This window comes from Balaenoptera physalus, assembly GCF_965194825.1.
Source record: "Balaenoptera physalus genome assembly, chromosome: 2".
Taxonomy (NCBI): domain Eukaryota; kingdom Metazoa; phylum Chordata; class Mammalia; order Artiodactyla; family Balaenopteridae; genus Balaenoptera; species Balaenoptera physalus.
The window spans coordinates 103513992-103533406 of NC_138883.1; the positions used below are offsets into that span (position 1 = coordinate 103513992).

Sequence of the window (19415 nt, forward strand, 5' to 3'; positions counted from 1 at the left end):
CTTATCCTGATTCTTCTGCTTATGACCTGTGTGCCCTTGGGCAAGTTTCTTAACCTCTTTCTATCTACATTTCCTCATCTGTAAACTGTGAATAAATAGGATTTATCCCACTGATTGGTGTGAAGTTCTAATGAGAAAAAGCATATGAAGTACCTGGCACATAATAAGTGTCTGGTAAATAGAAGCTATCATTTAGCTGTTAAAGTAAAATAACAGTTTGGAAATTTTAGAAACTAGAGAGTGGGGAAAATACCCACTGTACCACACTACTTAAGAATACCTGCTGTCATTGTTTGTATAATCTCTTACAACTTGTTTTTATGTTGTTTTCAAGTATAAAATATAATGCACATATTTTTCTTAATATCATAAGCATTTAAAAATGTTACCAGATAGCTCTTATATTTGTTTTTAATGGCTGTATAATAGACTATAGAATGGGCACTTCATAATATAGTTAGCCCTTTCCCTATTGATGGATGTGGACTCCAGTTTTTCAATACTATAAATGATGCTTAATTATTTATTTGCATATTTGCTTTATGATGTTTCCATATTTTAGATTATTTCCATGATGTGGTTCTCAAAATATCTAACTGGGTCAAATTCAGTACATAATCTTATGGATTTTTTTAAATGCATGTTGCTAAATTACTGATGAATTGCCTTTCAAAAGTGTAGTATATGCTTAGTTTAATTAGGAAAGCCTGAGAGAAGTGGTATCAGTTCCCTAACACTTGGTATTGTTTGCACTTTTTTTCATTGTGAGTCAGTTTTTCCTTCTTATTTGTTTCTTAAATCTATTTTTCTTTTATGAATTTTCTTTTCATTTCCTTTGCCCATTCATCTATTGATGTCTCACATTGTTTCTCTCACCAATTTGAATGAGCCCCTTTGTTCATTTTTCCAGCCTGTAGCTTGCTCTCCATTTAGCTGGTAGTAGCTCAGCAGGATAGTGTAGTAAAGATAACAGTCTCTAGAGCTGAACTCTCTGGATCCACACCTGACTGTCACTGACTGTGTCACCTTGGGCAGGTAACTAATCTGTACAGGAGAATGATATCAGCACCCATGTCTAGGATTGCTGCGATAAGGGTCTGGCACAGAGTGCTCACCCAGCGTACGTTACTTATTACTAGGTTTGTTTTTAATGAGAATGGGTGCATTTTGAGGTGGGCAAGGGGGAAGAATATAAGCTAAATCCCTTGTATATTTTCTCCCTCCCCAGGTAGTGGCCACCATGTTCCTCCTCATTGTCATCTTTGCCATTTTTGACTCAAGAAACTTGGGAGTCCCCAAAGGCCTACAGCCCATTGTCATTGGCTTCCTGATTGTTGTCATTTCTTCCTCTCTGGGAATGAACAGTGGCTGTGCCATGAACCCAGCTCGAGACCTGAGTCCCAGACTTTTCACCGCCTTGGCAGGTTGGGGGTTTGAGGTCTTCACGTAAGTAACAACGGTCAGGGAGGAGGGAGGAAGATTCACACTGTGCCTCAATGGGGAGGGCTGTGCTTTGACCTGGAGATCCAAGAGAGTGCAGATGGGAGGGTGAGGTTAAGGGCATCCTCATCATAAGTGTGGAACATATCACTGGTGATTTATGATACGGTGTGTGTGTGTGTGTGTGTGTGTGTGTGTGTGTGTGTGTGAGAGAGAGAGAGAGAGAGAGAGAGAGAGAGAAGGGGGAGGGAGACAAAGAGACACAGAGACATAATAAGAGACAGAGAGAAAGACAAAGAGACAGAGAAAGATAGAGAGGCTCTAGATAGATTCAAAGAGATAGGTTTGTCCTATATAATAATAATAATAATTTCTCAATTGGTATATGGTTTTATGTGACTATTTTGGATGTAGAACTTGTCTACATATTCACTTTGTGACAAAGGGGTAGAATTTCTATCTTCTGATACTACTATAGGGCTCTTTCTAGTGGGTCATGCTAGCTTCGCTTCATTCATTCATTCAACAGATCCTCCTTGATCACCACCTAGGCTGTGGTCACTGTGCCAGGCAAAGAAATTTCAAAATCAGATAAAACACTGGCCTTGAGCAATGTAACAAGTGCTCTGGTAACCCTTGAAACAAAGTGCTGAGGGAACACAGATGAGGGAGTGACTAGCTCTGCCCAGGGAAGTTGGGGGAGGCACCACAGAAGAAGTGAGTGCTGAGCTTATTCTTTTTTTTTTTTTTTTTGGCCATGCCATGTGGCTTGCGGGGTCTTAGTTCCCCGATCAGGGATCGAACCCTTGCCCTCGGCAGTGAAAGTGCGGAGTCCTAATCACTGGTTCTTGAATTCTTGAAGCATAAGAAATTCCTGGCGGAACAGGCATCAAAGAGAGCCTGTGCACAGGAAGTGGCAAGACCCCGTGCCTTACACCTCAGAATGTGCTGATGAAATATGCCAACTGCTGGTACCAAGCTCCCAAGACAAACTTTGCCCGTTAATTCCTTCCCACTGTCCCCCCACTAGTCATGGTGGCCAGTCCTCATCCACTCATCACATCTCTCTCTGGGAAAGCCATCCACCTTTGTTCCCCAGGAAACAGGGCTCTAACATGGAGAAAGAGAAGCAGGGAAAACATGTGTGAGCAAATTTTAGTTTAATGTCTGCTGTGAGAACAAAACACTTGAGTGTCCCTAATGCTGACCTGTATATAGTTGTACACAAGTGATGACTTTATTTAAGAGTTTGGGTTGCCTTCACCATCATGAAACACAAGCTACTGAAATCACTGACACCATTCTGATCACCACCACAGACAGCATTAGCATTACGCTATAGTGTAAGCATCATGAGGACAGAGCCCTTGACCATGTTTTCACTGCTGTGTCCACTGTGACTCGGATGGGGCCTGGCGCATAGAAAGCCTCAATAAAAGTTATTGAATAAAAGTATGGATAAATGCTATGTGACACACATGTCCTAGGAGATGAGGGATAAAAAAGAATCAAGAAACATTTCCTATCTTTAAGAAACGAACAATGCAGTGAATTTTCTAGAGCAGTGGTTCTCAGCCAGAGGTGATATTGCCCCTAGGGACATTTGGCAATGCCTGGAGACACTGTGGGTTGTCACGACTGGGGAGGGTGGGGGCAGATGTCACCAGCATCTAGTGGTAGAGGCCAGTAGAGGGATACTGCTAAGCATCTTACAGTATCCAGGACAGATCGCCACAACTAAGAATTACTCAGCCAAAAATGTTAAGAGTGCCACAGTTGAGGAGCTCTCTTCTAGAATGATCATACTAGAACGTGAAAAGGTTGAACAAAATGACAACTAGGAAGGATCATTTGTATTCTTCCAATGGACTGTCAAAAGCATACGTTAAAGATCTCCTTATTTCCAAAGCCCAGAATTGGCCCATGAGTTTCCTTTAATCCCAATTTCCTGAGGTTCACTCCAGGAGACCACTGCCCGCACCATCAAGACACCTCTGTGAGCTTCACACAGACACCGAGAACAAAGGTGCCCCATAGTGATGTGACCTCTATTTGAGCCCTGCTTGGTGATTCACCCAAAGTTCTAAGAGTGATGGTGGTTCTAAAGAGGTAGAGATCTTGCCTGTTTGCTTTGCTTTGTTGAGTATACGGCAGGAGACCATGTCTGTGGGAGAATGCTGAAATCACCTAATGCCAAACTCTGAGCACCATGTCCCTTGTTAGCATCAGGGTCTTTTCCCCTCATTCATGCATTAATTCATCCATACAGCTACCTGATTTCTTATTCAAGGCCCTGTGCTAAAGATGCCCTTCACTGTTGTTGCCCTTCACTGTTTTATTTACGTTCTATTTCAGAGTAGTGAGCATAGGCTCTTACACAGGTTGAAGCTGTCAAGTGCCATTAAAGAGATTTGACTAATTAACTCCAAGAGTTGAGAGAAGGCTTGTAGCTCCAAATTTGAGAATTATGGGGGTGGAAGTAGGGGCATTTTGTAGTATTTGGACATGCTTAAACAGGGGACAGAGAGGATATTTCAGGCAGAGAGGATTCTGTATCCCAAGACAGAATGTTAAAATAACACATGATCTAGTTTAGTTGGAAGGGTACGTGAAGAAGCTTGGAAAGGCAATTGTTTCAGACCATTAGAGGACCTAGATTCCCAGAACGAGACTTTGGGGTTTTTGCTGCTCCCTCTTCTGTAGGTTATAGGGAGCAACAAAGGATTTAGGGCAGAAGTTTGACATGTTTAGAACTTCAATTTAGCAAAATTGATCCGACATTATTATACAGAACAGATTAAAAATGAGTAGAGGCAGCAGAAACCAGTTAGGAAATAGCTAGAGTGACTGATAATCCTCAACCAAAAAGTTCCCAAGGAAACCTTTTAGGGATAACAGGACTCCAAAGTGTCCCTAAAGTGTCCCATCCTTTCAGGGTTCTACATCCAAGCTAAGCATCTCAGGGGACTTTCTAGTTTGGATCCACACTCAAGGTCGCAGATAAAACCGAGACTGCCTTGGATCCTCACTTGCCCCTGCACGGCACGGAGTGAGGATGACAGCGGGAGCGGGGCTGCAGCAGGTCTGACAAGGGCAAGACAGACCCTGGCTGACTCTTGCTTTTCCCTTAAGTATTAGGATGTAAGCAAGTGGTCTTCACTAATTCACTTTAAAGTGTTGATAACTTAGTGGATGAAGGATCTCAGGGGTACTGTTAATTTTTAAAATAGTTTAACCAAAGGAATGAATCCCTGATGATGGTACCGTAAGCAATTAACACAGACATATTTCTGGCATCCCCCAAATCATAGTGTGCAAATGACCTTGTTTACCTGTGAGGCCAGGCAGGGAACCGCATCAGAGCTCCTCCATTTAAGCCTTGTGACCCTGGTGCAACACATCCAGCTCAAGAGGGTCCAGCCAGTGAAAGGAGGACATGTGTGCCAGCAGATATCTTGGACCCTAATCTGTTAAATGACAGTAAGAGATTTGCCACAAACCAGTGATGGAAGAAAGGAAGAGATGGACCAAATAAGGTGGCTTAAACTTGCTTCGTGTGCTTACCTGAAGAGAAGACTCCTAGTTCTTTAAAGCCCAGGTGCCTCTCATAGAAAATTCCGCCTGGGTTTGGAGGCATGGGAAAGGGCGCTGTGAGAACAGCTGAGTGCAGTGACCTCTTTCCAGTGCAGTAAGAGTGACATCTGCTGGCCACTGTGCTTAATCACGGTGCTCTTCCCCGGAGCCTGCGTTTATGGTCTTAAGATTTATTATCTTATTGTGAGCCTGCATTGATGATATAAGATTCAGGATCTAAGAGAGTGCTTGGATGATACAGGTGGAAGGGACCACTGTTCAGATGGAAGAATGAAGCTCAGAGATGAGGAGACTTGCCCAAAGACCTTGTGGACCCTCCTGAGATTAGAACTAAATCTCATGAATTCTAGGACAGGCCCCCTGTTCTGTGCTTATTTCCTTTATTATCCTTTCTAATAAAAAACTGATACAAACAAAAGGTCCCATGGAAATATGTATAGTTGTTAGGAATAAAAATAAAAACAGCAGCCATGAGTCCTTCCCCCAAATAGAACACTGTGAAATTCCCATGCGTAGTTGTGTTCCTCTTGTTTCCTCTGCCTCCTCTGCATTACTCTGAATTTTTTGTTCATAATTATCCTGCTTTTAAAAAGTTTTATCTCAAATGCACATATCCTTAAACAACATATTGTATAGTTTTACTTGCTTCTGACCACTCATGGTCCTTTCTACGGAATTATTTAAATGGATTTTCTATCCAAAAGAGATGGTGACAATTCGCAAAGGCACCTGCTTTCTCTCAGAACTATACCTCCAATACAATGTGCTGACATTGAGGATTTCTGGAGGGGAGAGGGAAACATGGCAGAAAGTCCTTATCAGAGAGTAAGTTTAAGTAAGCTGTGACCTCAAAATATAAGTACTGAACTAAATTATATTTAGTAGGTAATTCATATCTCTACCTTTGATTTTTTTAAATTCACTTATTGGCAAATGTTTCCTGATTGTTTATTTTGTAATTGCCCTCATATACCAATCATGTCCAGGAATCTCTCCACATCTCCCAACCATTCATAATCCCCAAGACTCATTATTTCAGTTTGAGGGGAAGGCAACTCCTGAATAATCGACCTGAACTTTCCCTAAATGCCCTCAATTGTAGCCATGGGTTCGGGGACTATATTTTCTGAAAGGAAAATAAACGGGTCATTTCTCTCACAAGTACTAATAGGAGAATGGAATAGATCATCTGAAATCAGGTATACTGCAAAATCTAGGATGATGGTTGCCAAGCTACAGTGAGTGCCCTTATACTTAGCTCTTGCTGATTTAAAAGGGAGTCATGAGCATGAGAAATGACTAGCTGGTTAGTGAATAACTAGCAGTAATACCAGGAAGAAGGCCAAGTGGTGTATCACTAATTTCTTTGTTTGATTTCAGAGCTGGAAATAACTTCTGGTGGATTCCTGTAGTGGGCCCTTTTGTTGGTGCTATCATTGGAGGCCTCATCTATGTTCTTGTCATTGAAATCCACCACCCGGATCCTAACCCAGACTGCGAGGAAGAACAGCCAGAGGACAAACCAGAGAAACATGAACTTAATGTGATAATGTAATAGCACGCTCAGTTCTGGGTTTACAATGGGCTACCTACCGGGCCTTACATTTCACAAAGCACTTTCACACACATTATCTAATTTAATCCTTATAGTCACTGTCTGGGGTAAATATCATGCTGCTCATCTTTCAAATAAGGAAACAAAACCTCAGGGAAGTTGAGTTGCCTAAGGTCACATGGAAAGCTGAACATCTCTGAATGCATCCTATACCTTTCAGAAGATTAATAACTGGATGAAAACCTTGGCCAGCCCCTCCTGGCCAGCCAGAAGTGGGACTGGCAGCTGCCAGAACATGTACACCTTCTGGGCATCACTCTTCTGGATCCTAAGTTACGAAGACCGCCATTGTCTGGTTTTATTCCCACTGTTACTGAAGCACTAACAAAGGAAAGAGGTAGCCATTAGATCATATTTTTCATCTGCTGAAGAACATTATCAGAGGCCTCCCTTCCTAGGCCACACTTAGTCTTGCTAAGTCTTGATCTTCCTTCCCTGTCAATTCCAACACTGTACATTCCAGGAATTTCCTCTTGGTCAGACTCCTCCCTGTCACTTTGGTCAAAAGGGTCTGTGAATTACAAGCACCAGAGAAATTGCTCTACATCAAGTGATGCACCTTCAGTCAAACTGTTATAAAGCTCAGAATTCCCAGAGTTATCCAGTTTCTCAACTGCTTTGTGATGATAAAAAAACAACAAAAAGCACATGTGAATGTCTCCAGGGGCCTATAATAGACTGTAATAGACTGATATATGGAATTTTTTATTTCTCTGAAACTACTTGGCATTTCCTATTTGAAATAAATTTGGGGTGAGGTTTTTTTTTGGAGTTTTAATAAGTATTAAGATCGCTAAGTACACTTAGTTCAGAGGTTGTCTGTCCTGTCTACAAATTGAGATCTCTGGGGAGCTTTTTAAAAAATGCTAATGCTCAGTTGGTCATTGGTAAACATCTCAGGTGATTGTAATGTGCAGCCAGTGTTGAGAACACTGACTTGGTTAAAGTACATGGGTATCCTTGAGAACCATGTCTAGTGGTGACCGGGTAATTCCTGGTAGGATCCTCAGTTTTGGGATGCTCAGGGATTAGAGAGCAGTGGTTCTCAGTAGGGGACAGTTTGCTCCTTCACAGTCCTACCTACTACCTCCGCAAGGGGACGTTTGGCTATGTCTGGGGACATTTTTGGTTGTCACAACTGGGGCAGGAGCATTTCTAGCTCCTAGTGGGTAGAAGTCAGAGACGCTGCTAACCATCCCACCACGCACAGGACAGCCTCCCCTGCAGTAAAGAAGTATCCGTCCCCAAATGTCTACAGTGCGGAGGTTAAGAGACCCTGGATTCAAGAAAAGAGGAGTAAGAGAAGACACTGAAATCCTGTGCCCTGATCCAAGTTCTTTCAAAAACAGAGATGCCAGATGAGTCAGGGCAGACCCTGGGGATGGATTATACCTCTTAGAGCAAGAAGTAATCCCAAATTCGAGTTTTCAGGTTGGACTGTGGAATCTGTGATCCACGCAGGTGCTCTTAAACACTACTTGGTGATTAATGACTAGAATTATGAAGAGGAAATGTACACTTATGGAAATTAACCCCAGGAAGGTTTTTTTTAAATAGAAAAAAAATGTCCTCTGGTTCAAGGTGCTTACACTCAAATCCTCCCCCTTCCCCAGTTTACAAGTGGGTGTGCCTGGGTCAGGTTCTTATCCAAGAGAGTTTCTATAGTGTTGAATGACATGTGTCAGAAGTCAGTTAGAGCCTACCTACCTTTAAAAAATAGATTCTTTAGGAGGTAGAAATGCAACATCTTTCCTCCTCTCTTCCTTGTCAATCACAAAACGTAATAGAAGCATTTATTTTAATGTCAAAGATGGAATTTCTCTATGATTCCCCAACCAGTTGAGATCTCAGAGCATGCCAAGGGTTGTAGGACTTTTCTAACCTTTAAGAGCCAGAGTTAATATTCAGCTGTTGAACAGAATATGTGGGGTAAAAATGTCACATTTAAAAATCCAAATCTTAAGATATAAATTATTATTTCCTTTAAATTGCTTACACACACACACTTGCCTTATTTAAAGGTATGTCAGTGTTCAAAAATGTCATCATGGAAAAATAATTACAACTTCCAGTTATAGAGAATGGTTTACAAGTTTTGTTTAGCCACAGAACCTACTGTTCAAATAAAATCTTATATGGTATCCACAAGTAAAGCAGAGCTGCTATAAATAGAAAGAGGGCAGGGAAGAGGATGTGAGTTTCATCCTGCCTGTGATATCATCTCACATACCACCCCCAATGCAGCCACTGAAGGGTCTCTGAAGAGAAACTCTGTGTGTGTGGTGGGGGACGCCATTTGAAAACCATTGATAAAGAATTTGGGACAAGTTGTTACTAAAAATTTTTATAAAAGTTTCAAGTATAGAACCTACAAAAAGCGATGTTAGTTCAATCTCAGGTAATTTGTCAAAGACTTCTTAGTAAGTGTATTTAGATAAGTTAAACAGAATTACTCAACCTACCAAATATCACCCACAAAGAAATTTTTTATATCAAGTTGTTTATCAATTCTCAGACTGAGGATTTGTTTACTTATCACAGTATATGGAGAGAAACAGTGGTAGACCTGGTCAGGTTTACTGACTCTCTAAGTCTCTATAAAAATAAATAGGTACATAGTTGATGACAGATAAATATAGATAGATAAATGATATTTAGATAGATAGATATAGATAGACAGACAGACAGACAGGTAGATAGACTGATCCACCAAGCCCCAACTTCTTTCTTGTTGCTGGAAATGGAGTAGCTCTATCAAGAAACGTAGTCTCAAGATTAATAAAGGAAGGCCCCCATAAAACTGAACATGAGTAAGTGAACTGAGTTAGCTGAGAGAATCCACGGAACTGTGTGAGGATGGACATGTTGTCCAAGCATAGCTTGACTCTATCACCTCTCCAGGGCTACATTATGTCTTTTGTAGACTTTAGGCATGTTTGCCTTCATGGGCCCCTTCCCTCACAGAAAATTTTATTGCTTAAATTATGTTTTATGACTGCACTGCTGGCAAGCTAGACTATATTATTATGTTTTATATCATGTTAGAAGACACTAAAACATTTTCCTGGTCTGCTAAAAATATCCTGGGCTCTAGCACGCCCCCTGCTGTCCCAGAGCTCAGTCATACTGCAGCCTCTTCCTCCTTGAGGTCCTCAACACCCTGCCTGTGGGGTCTCAGGAAACACGGCCAAGGGCAGAGGAAGGATGGAAACAGAGGAGAGCCTTGGAAGTCCTAGAAGTTGTGAGGATACTCTGGAGGCCAGGTCTGAGGCCTGAGGCCATGGGGACCATCCACATCTTGGCCCTTCTCTCTCCTTCTCAAGCACTGAGCAGGAAAGGGCCTTCTTGACCTTCTGAGAAGGAACCAGGGAGGTCCTGGGGCGCCATAAGCTCCAGAGACCCTGTAATATGTGGGTGTCCCTGGTCTTGCCATTATTGTACTCCTTGTCTATCCTCAGCTGCAGCCATACAAGCCTCTGTCCTGATCCTTGAACCCACCACACAAGCTCCTGCCACAGGACCTTTGCACTTGATGTTTCTCTTGCCTGAAATTTCCTATACCACCTCCTTCAGGTCTGCTCAAATGTCACCACATTTGTCAGGTATTTCTGACAACCCTGTCACTCCCTATCCTCTTCCCTTCTTAATCTTTTTCCACAGCACTTACTACCATCTCTAAAACACACATATTCCTGGACTTCCCTGGTGGAGCAGTGGTTAAGAATCCACCTGCCAATGCAGGGGACACGGGTTCGATCCCTGGTCTGGGAAGATCTCACATGCTGCGGAGCAACTAAGCTGGTGAGGCACAACTACTGAGCCTGCACTCTAGAGCCCACGAGCCACAACTACTGAGCCCATGTGCCACAACTGCTGAAGCCTGCGCACCTAGAGCCCACGCTCCACAACAAGAGAAGCCACTGCAATGAGAAGCCCGCATACGACAACGAAGAGTAACCCCCGCTCACCACAACTAAAGAAAGCCTGCGCACAGCAACAAAGACCCAATGCAGCCAAAAAATAAATTTAAAAAACATATATTTTTAAAACATAAATAAATAAATAAATAAATAAAACACACATATTCCTTATTAAGCATGTTGGGTTTTGCCTGCTCCTCCCACTGGAATAGAAGCCCCATGCTTGCAGGACTTCTTGCTCTTTTATTCACCACTGCTGCTCCAGTGCCTGGAACATGGTAGCTGCTCAATAGGTGTTTGGAGAAGGAATGAAAGAATGGATTGTAGAGTGAGACTCTTTGGGTTCAAATCCTGGTTTCTCAGGATTTTACTACTAGGACAGTAGCCGAGTTACTTAGCCTCAGTTTAGTCATCTATTAAGTGGGGCTAAAAATAGTGAGATAATCAATGCCAAGTTCTTAAAACAGTTCCAGGCTCAAGGTATGTATTCAATGAATATGAACTGTTGCTGCTGTAGCAGCAGCTATTGTTACTATTATTAATGGCATTCTAATGTGCTGTAGTTTGATGACATGGAGTGAGGAAATCAGAATTTGGTCACAAGCTCTTCTCTTACTCTCTGTAGTTTAATAATTCTCAGTTACATGTATCTTCCAAAAACTATCTTTCAAATACTTAACGATCCAGTTTTATTGTCCACTCTAACAGAAGTCAGTGGGATTGCCTTCATTTTTTTTTTATTATGGAAGATTTTTTAAATATACCATAGTAGGAAATAGTATCATGCTAGTACAATAGTATAACAGACTCCCAACCAGCTTCAACAGTTGCCAGCACATAGTCAACATGGTTTCATCAATACCTCCTCTCTGTTTCTCACTACTCTCCCTAGGATTATTTTTTGAAGCAAATCCCAGACATGATACAATTGTATTCATGGATATTTAATATGTATATCTAAAAGATAAGGATTCTTTTTAAAAACAGAAACAAAAACAAAATACCATTATCACACATAAAAATAATTATCAATAATTTCTTAATATCATCAAATATCCAGTCACAGTTCACAATTCTAGTGAGACTGTCCTTCAACCCCAGTTAATAATGTGGAATCTGTGAAAACTGAAAAGAGGGGATTTACTCTGATGTCTAATTGTTCAGGAGAACATGGGGCACAAGTTTACCTCAGTTTGTAGCACAAGTTTACCTCAGTTCTGTACCCTTGTATCGGAGTCTTCTGTAAGATTTTTGCAAAATATTTTCATTTTTATACCAAAAGGAAAATGTGTTTGTCTACTATTACTAAAAGTAGCCATCTGCCAGGAGTGAAATTATTTTTAGAAAGAGAGGAAGTCTTGAATTTACCTGAATTGCAGAAAAGGCCTTTAGTGACTATTGTTACATCAAAAAATGCACACTCCATAAACTGCTTATACTTTAAAAGCTAAAACACACTGTAGAAAGAAATCCAAATATTTAACATCCATGCAGCCCTATGCAAGGGAGTCACTGTGACTGAAGCTTCTCCACCTGGAGTAGTGGTGTTTATTTGATACTTCCTGTTTATTGTTTGTTTTTGTTTATACTTTTTGCCCAATGACTTCAGACCTTTAGAAAAAAAGCTAATACTTCCCAACTTTTGCATGAAGGAAATTACCTCTACCAAAGGCGGTTCTGATGGTCCTCAGCTGGCAGATCTCATCTGCTGATATACAGAGAATTAGATTCTAATTTAATAGATGATATATTTATAGCCAAAAAGACCTCTGTGGATCAAGGAGCAAAGAGGACCATGCAGGGCTTCCCTGGTGGCGCAGTGCTTGAGAATCTGCCTGCCAATGCAGGGGACACGGGTTCGAGCCCTGGTCCGGGAAGATCCCACATGCCGCGGAGCAACTGGGCCCGTGAGCCACAACTACTGAGCCTGCGCGTCTGGAGCCTGTGCTCCGCAACAAGAGAGGCCGCGATAGTGAGAGGCCCGCGCACCGCGATGAAGAGTGGCCCCTGCTTGCCGCAACTGGAGAAAACCCTCGCACAGAAACGAAGACCCAACACAGCCATAAATAAATAAATAAAAATTTAAAAAAATGTTTAAAAAAAAAAAAAGAGGACCATGCACCGCAGAGGACGATCCAGGAGCCTGCTCTGAGCCTGGGGCCAAGGGAAGGGAATAGATGTTTTGTTGCTGAATCACAGACCTCTGGAATAAGACCATGGAAGGAGTCTGTGCAAACACAGGTTGGTGGCTGAGTGGCTAGTCCTCAAGAGGTCAGGCTTTACAGACAACCAGACTGAATTCTGATCCACTGCTGAATAGCTGTGTGACCCTCCAGACCTCAGCCTCTTTATCCATAAAATGGGAATGATACTAGCACTCGCCTTCTATGTGTTGTTGGAAGTATTTAGAAAATGCCTGTGGAACATTTAACACAGAGCCTGGAATTTACTTTCCTCTTCATTAGTGTCAGCTGATTCTATTACTATTTCACATTTACAAATTCAGCTGTATATCTGCTTTGCTAACATAAAAAAACGTTGCAGAAAAATCTCCAGGAGTGTAAATTTGCTGACACTTAAATAATCCAAGTCATGTGACTGACTTAGATTTGACAGTTTTCTTCATATACTCAGGTGCAAAGAACCTGCACAGGGCCATGTTTAGTTCATGAACTACAGAGTCTAGTTTCAATAAAGAAGCTAACCAAATTACTTAATTGCCTAATAGAGCTACCAAATTTATCCAAAAATCTATCAAAAATAAAAATGATTTACATATTTAATGCAATTCCCATCAAAATTTCAGCACGCTTTTTTTGTAGAAATTTACAAACTGGTTCTAAAATGTATGTGCAGGGGGGCGCCTTCAAGATGGTGGAGGAGTAAGACATAGAGATCACCTTCCTCCCCACAAGTATATCAGAAATACATCTACATGTGGAACTGCTCCTACAGAACACCTACTGAACGCTGGCAGAAGACCTCAGACTTCCCAAAAGGCAAGAAACTCCCCACGTACCTGGGTAGGGCAAAAGAAAAAAGAAAAAACAGAGACAAAAGAATAGGGACGGGACCTGCACCTCTGGGAGGGAGCTGTGAAGGAGGAAAAGTTTCCACACACTAGGAAGCCCCTTCACTGACAGAGATGGGGGATAGCGGCGGGGAAGCTTCGGTGCAATGGAGGACAGCGCAGCAACAGGGGTGCGGAGGGCAAAGCGGAGAGATTCCTGCACAGAGGATAGGTGTCGAAAAGCACTCACCAGCATGAGAGGCTTGTCTGCTCACCCGCCGGGACGGGCAGGGGCTGGGAGCTGAGGCTATGGCTTCGGAGGTCAGATCCCAGGGAGGGACTGGGGTTGGTTGCGTAAACACAGCCTGAAGGGGGCTAGTGCACCACAGCTAGCCGGAAGGGAGTCCGGGAGAAAGTCTGGAACTGCCTAAAAGGCAAGAAGAGACCGTTGTTTCGGGGCGCACGAGGAGAGGGGATTCAGAGCACCGCCTAAACAAGCTCCAGAGACGGGTGTGAGCCGTGGCTATTAGCGCGGACCCCAGAGACGGGTGTGAGACACTAAGGCTGCTGCTGCAGCCACCAAGAAGCCTGTGTGCAAGCACAGGTCACTATCCACACTTCCCCTCTCGGGAGCCCGTGCAGCCCGCCACTGCCAGGGTCCCGTGATCCAGAGACAACTTCCCCGGGAGAACACACAGCACACCTCAGGCTGTTGCAACGTCACGCGAGCCTCTGCCGCCACAGGCTCATCCTGCATTCTGTACCCCTCCCTCTCCTCGGCCTGAGTGAGCCAGAGCCCCCGAATCAGCTGATCCTTTAACCCCGGCCTGTCGGAGTGAAGAACAGATGCCCTCAGGTGACCTACACTCAGAGGCGGGGCCAAATCCAAAGCTGAACCCCAGGAGCTGTGCAAACAAAGAAGAGAAAGGGAAATCTCTCCTAGCAGCCTCAGGAGCAGCGGATTAAATCTCCACAATCAACTTGATGTACCCTGCATCTGTGGAATACCTGAATAGACAACGAATCATCCCAAAATTGAGGTAGTGGACATTGGGAGCAACTGTAGACTTGGGGTTGGCTTTCTGCACCTAATTTGTTTCTGATTTTATGTTTATCTTAGTTTAGTATTTAGAACTTATTATCATTGGTAGATTTGTTTATTGATTTGGTTGTTCGCTTCCTTTTTAAATTTTTTTATATATATATATTTTTTCTTTTTCTCTTTTTGTGAGTGTGTATGTGTATGCTTCTTTGTGTGATTTTGTCTGTATAGCTTTGTTTTTGCCATTTGTCCTAGGGTTCTGACTGTCCTTTTTTTTTTTTTTAAAGTATAGTTTTTAGTGCTTGTTATCTTTGGTGGATTTGTTTTTTCGTTTGGTTGCTCTCTTCTTTCTTTTTTTTTATTACTTTTTTATTTTTAACGTTTTTTTCTATTTCAATAACTTTCTTTTCATTCCTTTCTCCCTTCCTTCCTTCCTTCCTTTTTTCTTTCTATCTTTTTTTTTTTCCTCCCTTTTCTTCTGAGCCTTGTGGCTGACAGGGTCTTGGTGCTCTGGCCGGGTGTCAGGCCTGAGCCTCTGAGGTGGAAGAGCCGAGGTCAGGACATTGGTCCACCAGCGACCTCCTGGCCCCATGTAATATCAAACAGCAAAAGCTCTCCCAGATATCTCCATCTCAACGTTAAGGCCCAGCTCCACTCAACGACCAGCAAGCTACAGTGCTGGACACCCTATGACAAACAACTAGGAAGACAGGAACACAAACCCACCCATTAGCACAGAGGCTGCCTAAAATCATAATAAGTTCACAGACACCCCAAAACACACCACCAGACGTGGTCCTGCCTACCAGAAAGACAAGATCCAGCCTCATCCACCAGAACACAGTCAGCAGCCCCGTCCACCAGGAAGCCTACACAACCCACTGAACCAACCTTAGCCACTGGGGACAGACACCAAAACCAACGGGAACTACAAACCTGCAGCCTGCGAAATGGAGACCCCAAACACAGTAAGTTAAGCAAAATGAGAAGACAGAGAAATACACAGCAGATGAAGGAGCAAGGTAAAAACCCACCAGACCAAACAAATGAACAGGAAATAGGCAGTCTACCTGAAAAAAAATTCAGAGTAATGATAGTAAAGATGATCCAAAATCTTGGAAATAGAATGGAAAAAATACAAGAAACGTTTAACAAGGATCTGGAAGAACTAAAAAGCAAACAAACAATGATAAACAACATAATAAATGAAATTTAAAATTCTCTAGAAGGAATCAATAGCAGAATAACTGAGGCAGAAGAACGGATAAGTGACCTGGAAGACAGAATAGTGGAAATAACTACCACAGAGCAGAATAAAGAAAAAAGAAAGAAAAGAATTGAGGACAATCTCAGAGACCTCTGGGACCACATTAAATGCACCAACATTCGAATTATAGGGGCCCCAGAAGAACAAGAGGAAAAAAAAAAGGGACCGAGAAACTATTTGAAGACATTATACTTGAAAACTTCCCTAATATGGGTAAGGACACAGTCAACCAAGTCCAGGAAGCGCAGAGAGTCCCATACAGGATAAATTCAAGGAGAAACACACCAAGACACATATTAATCAAAGTATTAAAAATTAAATACAAAGAAAAAATGTTAAAAGCAGCAAGGGAAAAGCAACAATTAACATACAAGGGAATCCCCATAAGGTTAACAGCTGATCTTTCAGCAGAAACTCTGCAAGCCAGAAGGGAGTGGCAGGACATATTTAAAGTGATGAAAGGGAAAAACCTACAACCAAGATTACTCTACCCAGCAAGGAACTCATTCAGATTCGATAGAGAAATTAAAACCTTTACAAACAAGCAAAAGCTAAGAGAATTCAGCACCACCAAACCAGCTTTACAACAAATGCCAAAGGAACTTCTCTAGGCAGGAGACACAAGAGAAGGAAAAGACTTAAAATAAGAAACCCAAAACAATTAAGAAAATGGTAATAGGAACATACGTATTGATAACTACCTTAAATGTAAATGGATTAAATGCTCCAACCAAAAGATATAAACTGGCTGAATGGATACAAAAACAAGACCCGTTCATATGCTGTCTACAAGAGACCCACTTCAGACCTAGGGACACGTATAGACTGAAAGTGAGAGGATGGAAAAAGATGTTCCATGCAAATGGAAACCAAAAGAAAGCTGGATTAGCAATTCTCATATCAGAAAAGATAGACTTTAAAATAAAGACTATTACAAGAGACAAAGAAGGACACTACATAATGACCAAGGGATCAATCCAAGAAGAAGATAGAACAATGGTAAATAACTATGCACCCAACATAGGAGCACCTCCTATGTTGGGTGCATAAATATTTACAACTGTTATAAGGCAAATGTTAACAGCCATAAAAGGGGAAATCAACAGCAACGCAATCATAGTAGGGGACTTTAACACCCCACTTTCACCAATGGACACATCTTCCATAATGAAAATAAATAAGGAAACACAAGCTTCAAATGATACATTAAACAAGATGGACTTAATTGATATTTATAGGACATTCCATCCAAAAAACAGCACATTACACTTTGTTCTCAAGTGCTCATGGAACATTCTCCAGGATAGATTATATCTTGGGTCACAAATCAAGCCTTGGTAAATGTAAGAAAACTGAAATCATATCCAGTATCTTTTCTGACCACAATGCTATGAGACTGCTATCAATTACAGGAAAAAAACTGTAAAAAATACAAACACATAGAGGCTAAACAATACACTACTAAATAACCAAGAGATCACTGAAGAAATCAAAGAGGAAATCAAAAAATACCTAGAAAAAAATGACAATGAAAACATGATGACCCAAAACGTATGGGATGCAGCAAAAGCAGTTCTAAGAGGGAAGTTTATAGCAAGACAATCCTTCCTCAAGAAACAAGAAACACCTCAAGTAAACAACCTAACCTTACACCTAAGGCAAATAGAGAAAGAAGAACAAAAAACCCCCAAAGTTAGCAGAAGGAAAGAAATCATAAAGATCAGATCAGAAATAAATGAAAACAAAATGAAGGAAATGATAGCAAAGATCAATAAAACTAAAAGCTGGTTCTTTGAGAAGATAAACAAAATTGATAAACCATTAGCCAGACTCATCAAGAAAAAAAGGGAGAAAACTCAAATCAGTAGAATTAGAAATGAAAAAGGAGAAGTAACAACTGACACTGCAGAAATACAAAGGATCATGAGAGATTACTACAGGCAACTCTATGCCAATAAAATGGACAACCTGGAAGAAATGGACAAATTCTTAGAAAAGCACAACCTTCTGAGACTGAACCAAGAAGAAATAGAAAATATAAACAGACCAATCACAAGCACTGAAATTGAGACTGTGATTAAAAATCTTCCAACAAACAAAAGCCCAGGACCAGATGGCTTCTCTGGCGAATTCTATCAAACATCTAGAGAAGAGCTAACACCTATCCTCAAACTCTTCCAAAATATAGCAGAGGGAGGAACACTCCCAAACTCATTCTATAAGGCCACCATCACCCTGATACCAAAACCAGCCAAAATGCCACAAAAAAGAAAACTACAGGCCAATATCACGGATGAACATAGATGCAAAAATCCTCAACAAAATACTAGCAAACAGAATCCAACAGCACATTCAAAGGATCATACACCATGATCAAGTGGGGTTTATCCCAGGAATGCAAGGATTCTTCAATATACGCAAATCAATCAATGTGATACACCATATTAACAAATTGAAGAATAAAAACCATATGATCATCTCAATAGATGCAGAAAAAGCATTCAACAAAATTCAACACCGTTTATAATAAAAAACCCTCCAGAAAGTAGGCATAGAGGGAACTTACCTCAACATAATAAAGGCCATATATGACAAACCCACAGCCAACATCATCCTCAATGGTGAAAAACTGAAACCATTTCCACTAAGATCAGGAACAAGATAAGGTTGCCCACTCTCACCACTATTATTCAACAGAGTTTTGGAAGTTTTAGCCACAACAATCAGAGAAGAAAAAAATAAAAGGAATCCAAATCGGAAAGGAAGTAAAACTATCACTGCTTGCAGATGACATGATACTATAAACAGAGAATCCTAAAGATGCTACCAGAAAACAACTAGAGCTAATCAATGAATTTGGTAAAGTATCAGGATACAAACTTAATGCACAGAAATCTCTTGCATTCCTATACACTAATGATGAAAAATCTGAAAGGGAAATTAAGAAAACACTCCCATTTACCACTGCAACAAAAAGAATAAAATATCTAGGAATAAACCTACCTAAGGAGAGAAAAAACCTGTATGCAGAAAACTACAAGACACTGATGAAAGAAATTAAAGATGATACAAACAGATGGAGAGACATACCATGTTCTTGGATTGGAAGAATCAACATGGTGAAAATGACTATACTACACAAAGCAGTCTACAGATTCAATGCAATCCCTATCAAACTACTAATGGCATTTTTCACAGAACTACAACAAAAAATGTCACCATCTGTATGTAAACACAAAAGACCGTGAATAGCCAAAACAATCTTGAGAAAGAAAAACCGAGCTGGAGGAATCAGGCTCCCTGACTTCACACTATACTACAAAACTACAGTAATCAAGAGAGTATGGTACTGGCACAAACACAGAAATATAGATCAGTGGAACAGGATAGAAAGCCCAGAGATAAACCCACTCACACATGGTCACCTTATCTTTGATAAAGGGGGCAAGCATATACAATGGAGAAAAGACAGCCTCTTCAATAAGTGGTGCTGGGAAAACTGGATAGCTACAGGTAAAAGACTGATA

At 41.3% G+C, this 19415-nt stretch overlaps 1 protein-coding gene across 1 annotated transcript in view; it reads left to right on the forward strand.

Moving 5' to 3' along the window:
- Window positions 1-7412, forward strand: part of AQP9 (aquaporin 9) — a 39800-nt gene extending 32388 nt beyond the window's left edge. The window contains exons 5-6 of the mRNA XM_082448181.1: window positions 1229-1446; window positions 6415-7412. Coding sequence (XP_082304307.1) covers window positions 1229-1446; window positions 6415-6589 — 393 coding nt within the window. The 3' untranslated portion in view covers window positions 6590-7412. The remainder of the gene's footprint in view (window positions 1-1228; window positions 1447-6414) is intronic.
- The last annotated feature ends 12003 nt before the right edge of the window (window positions 7413-19415 follow it).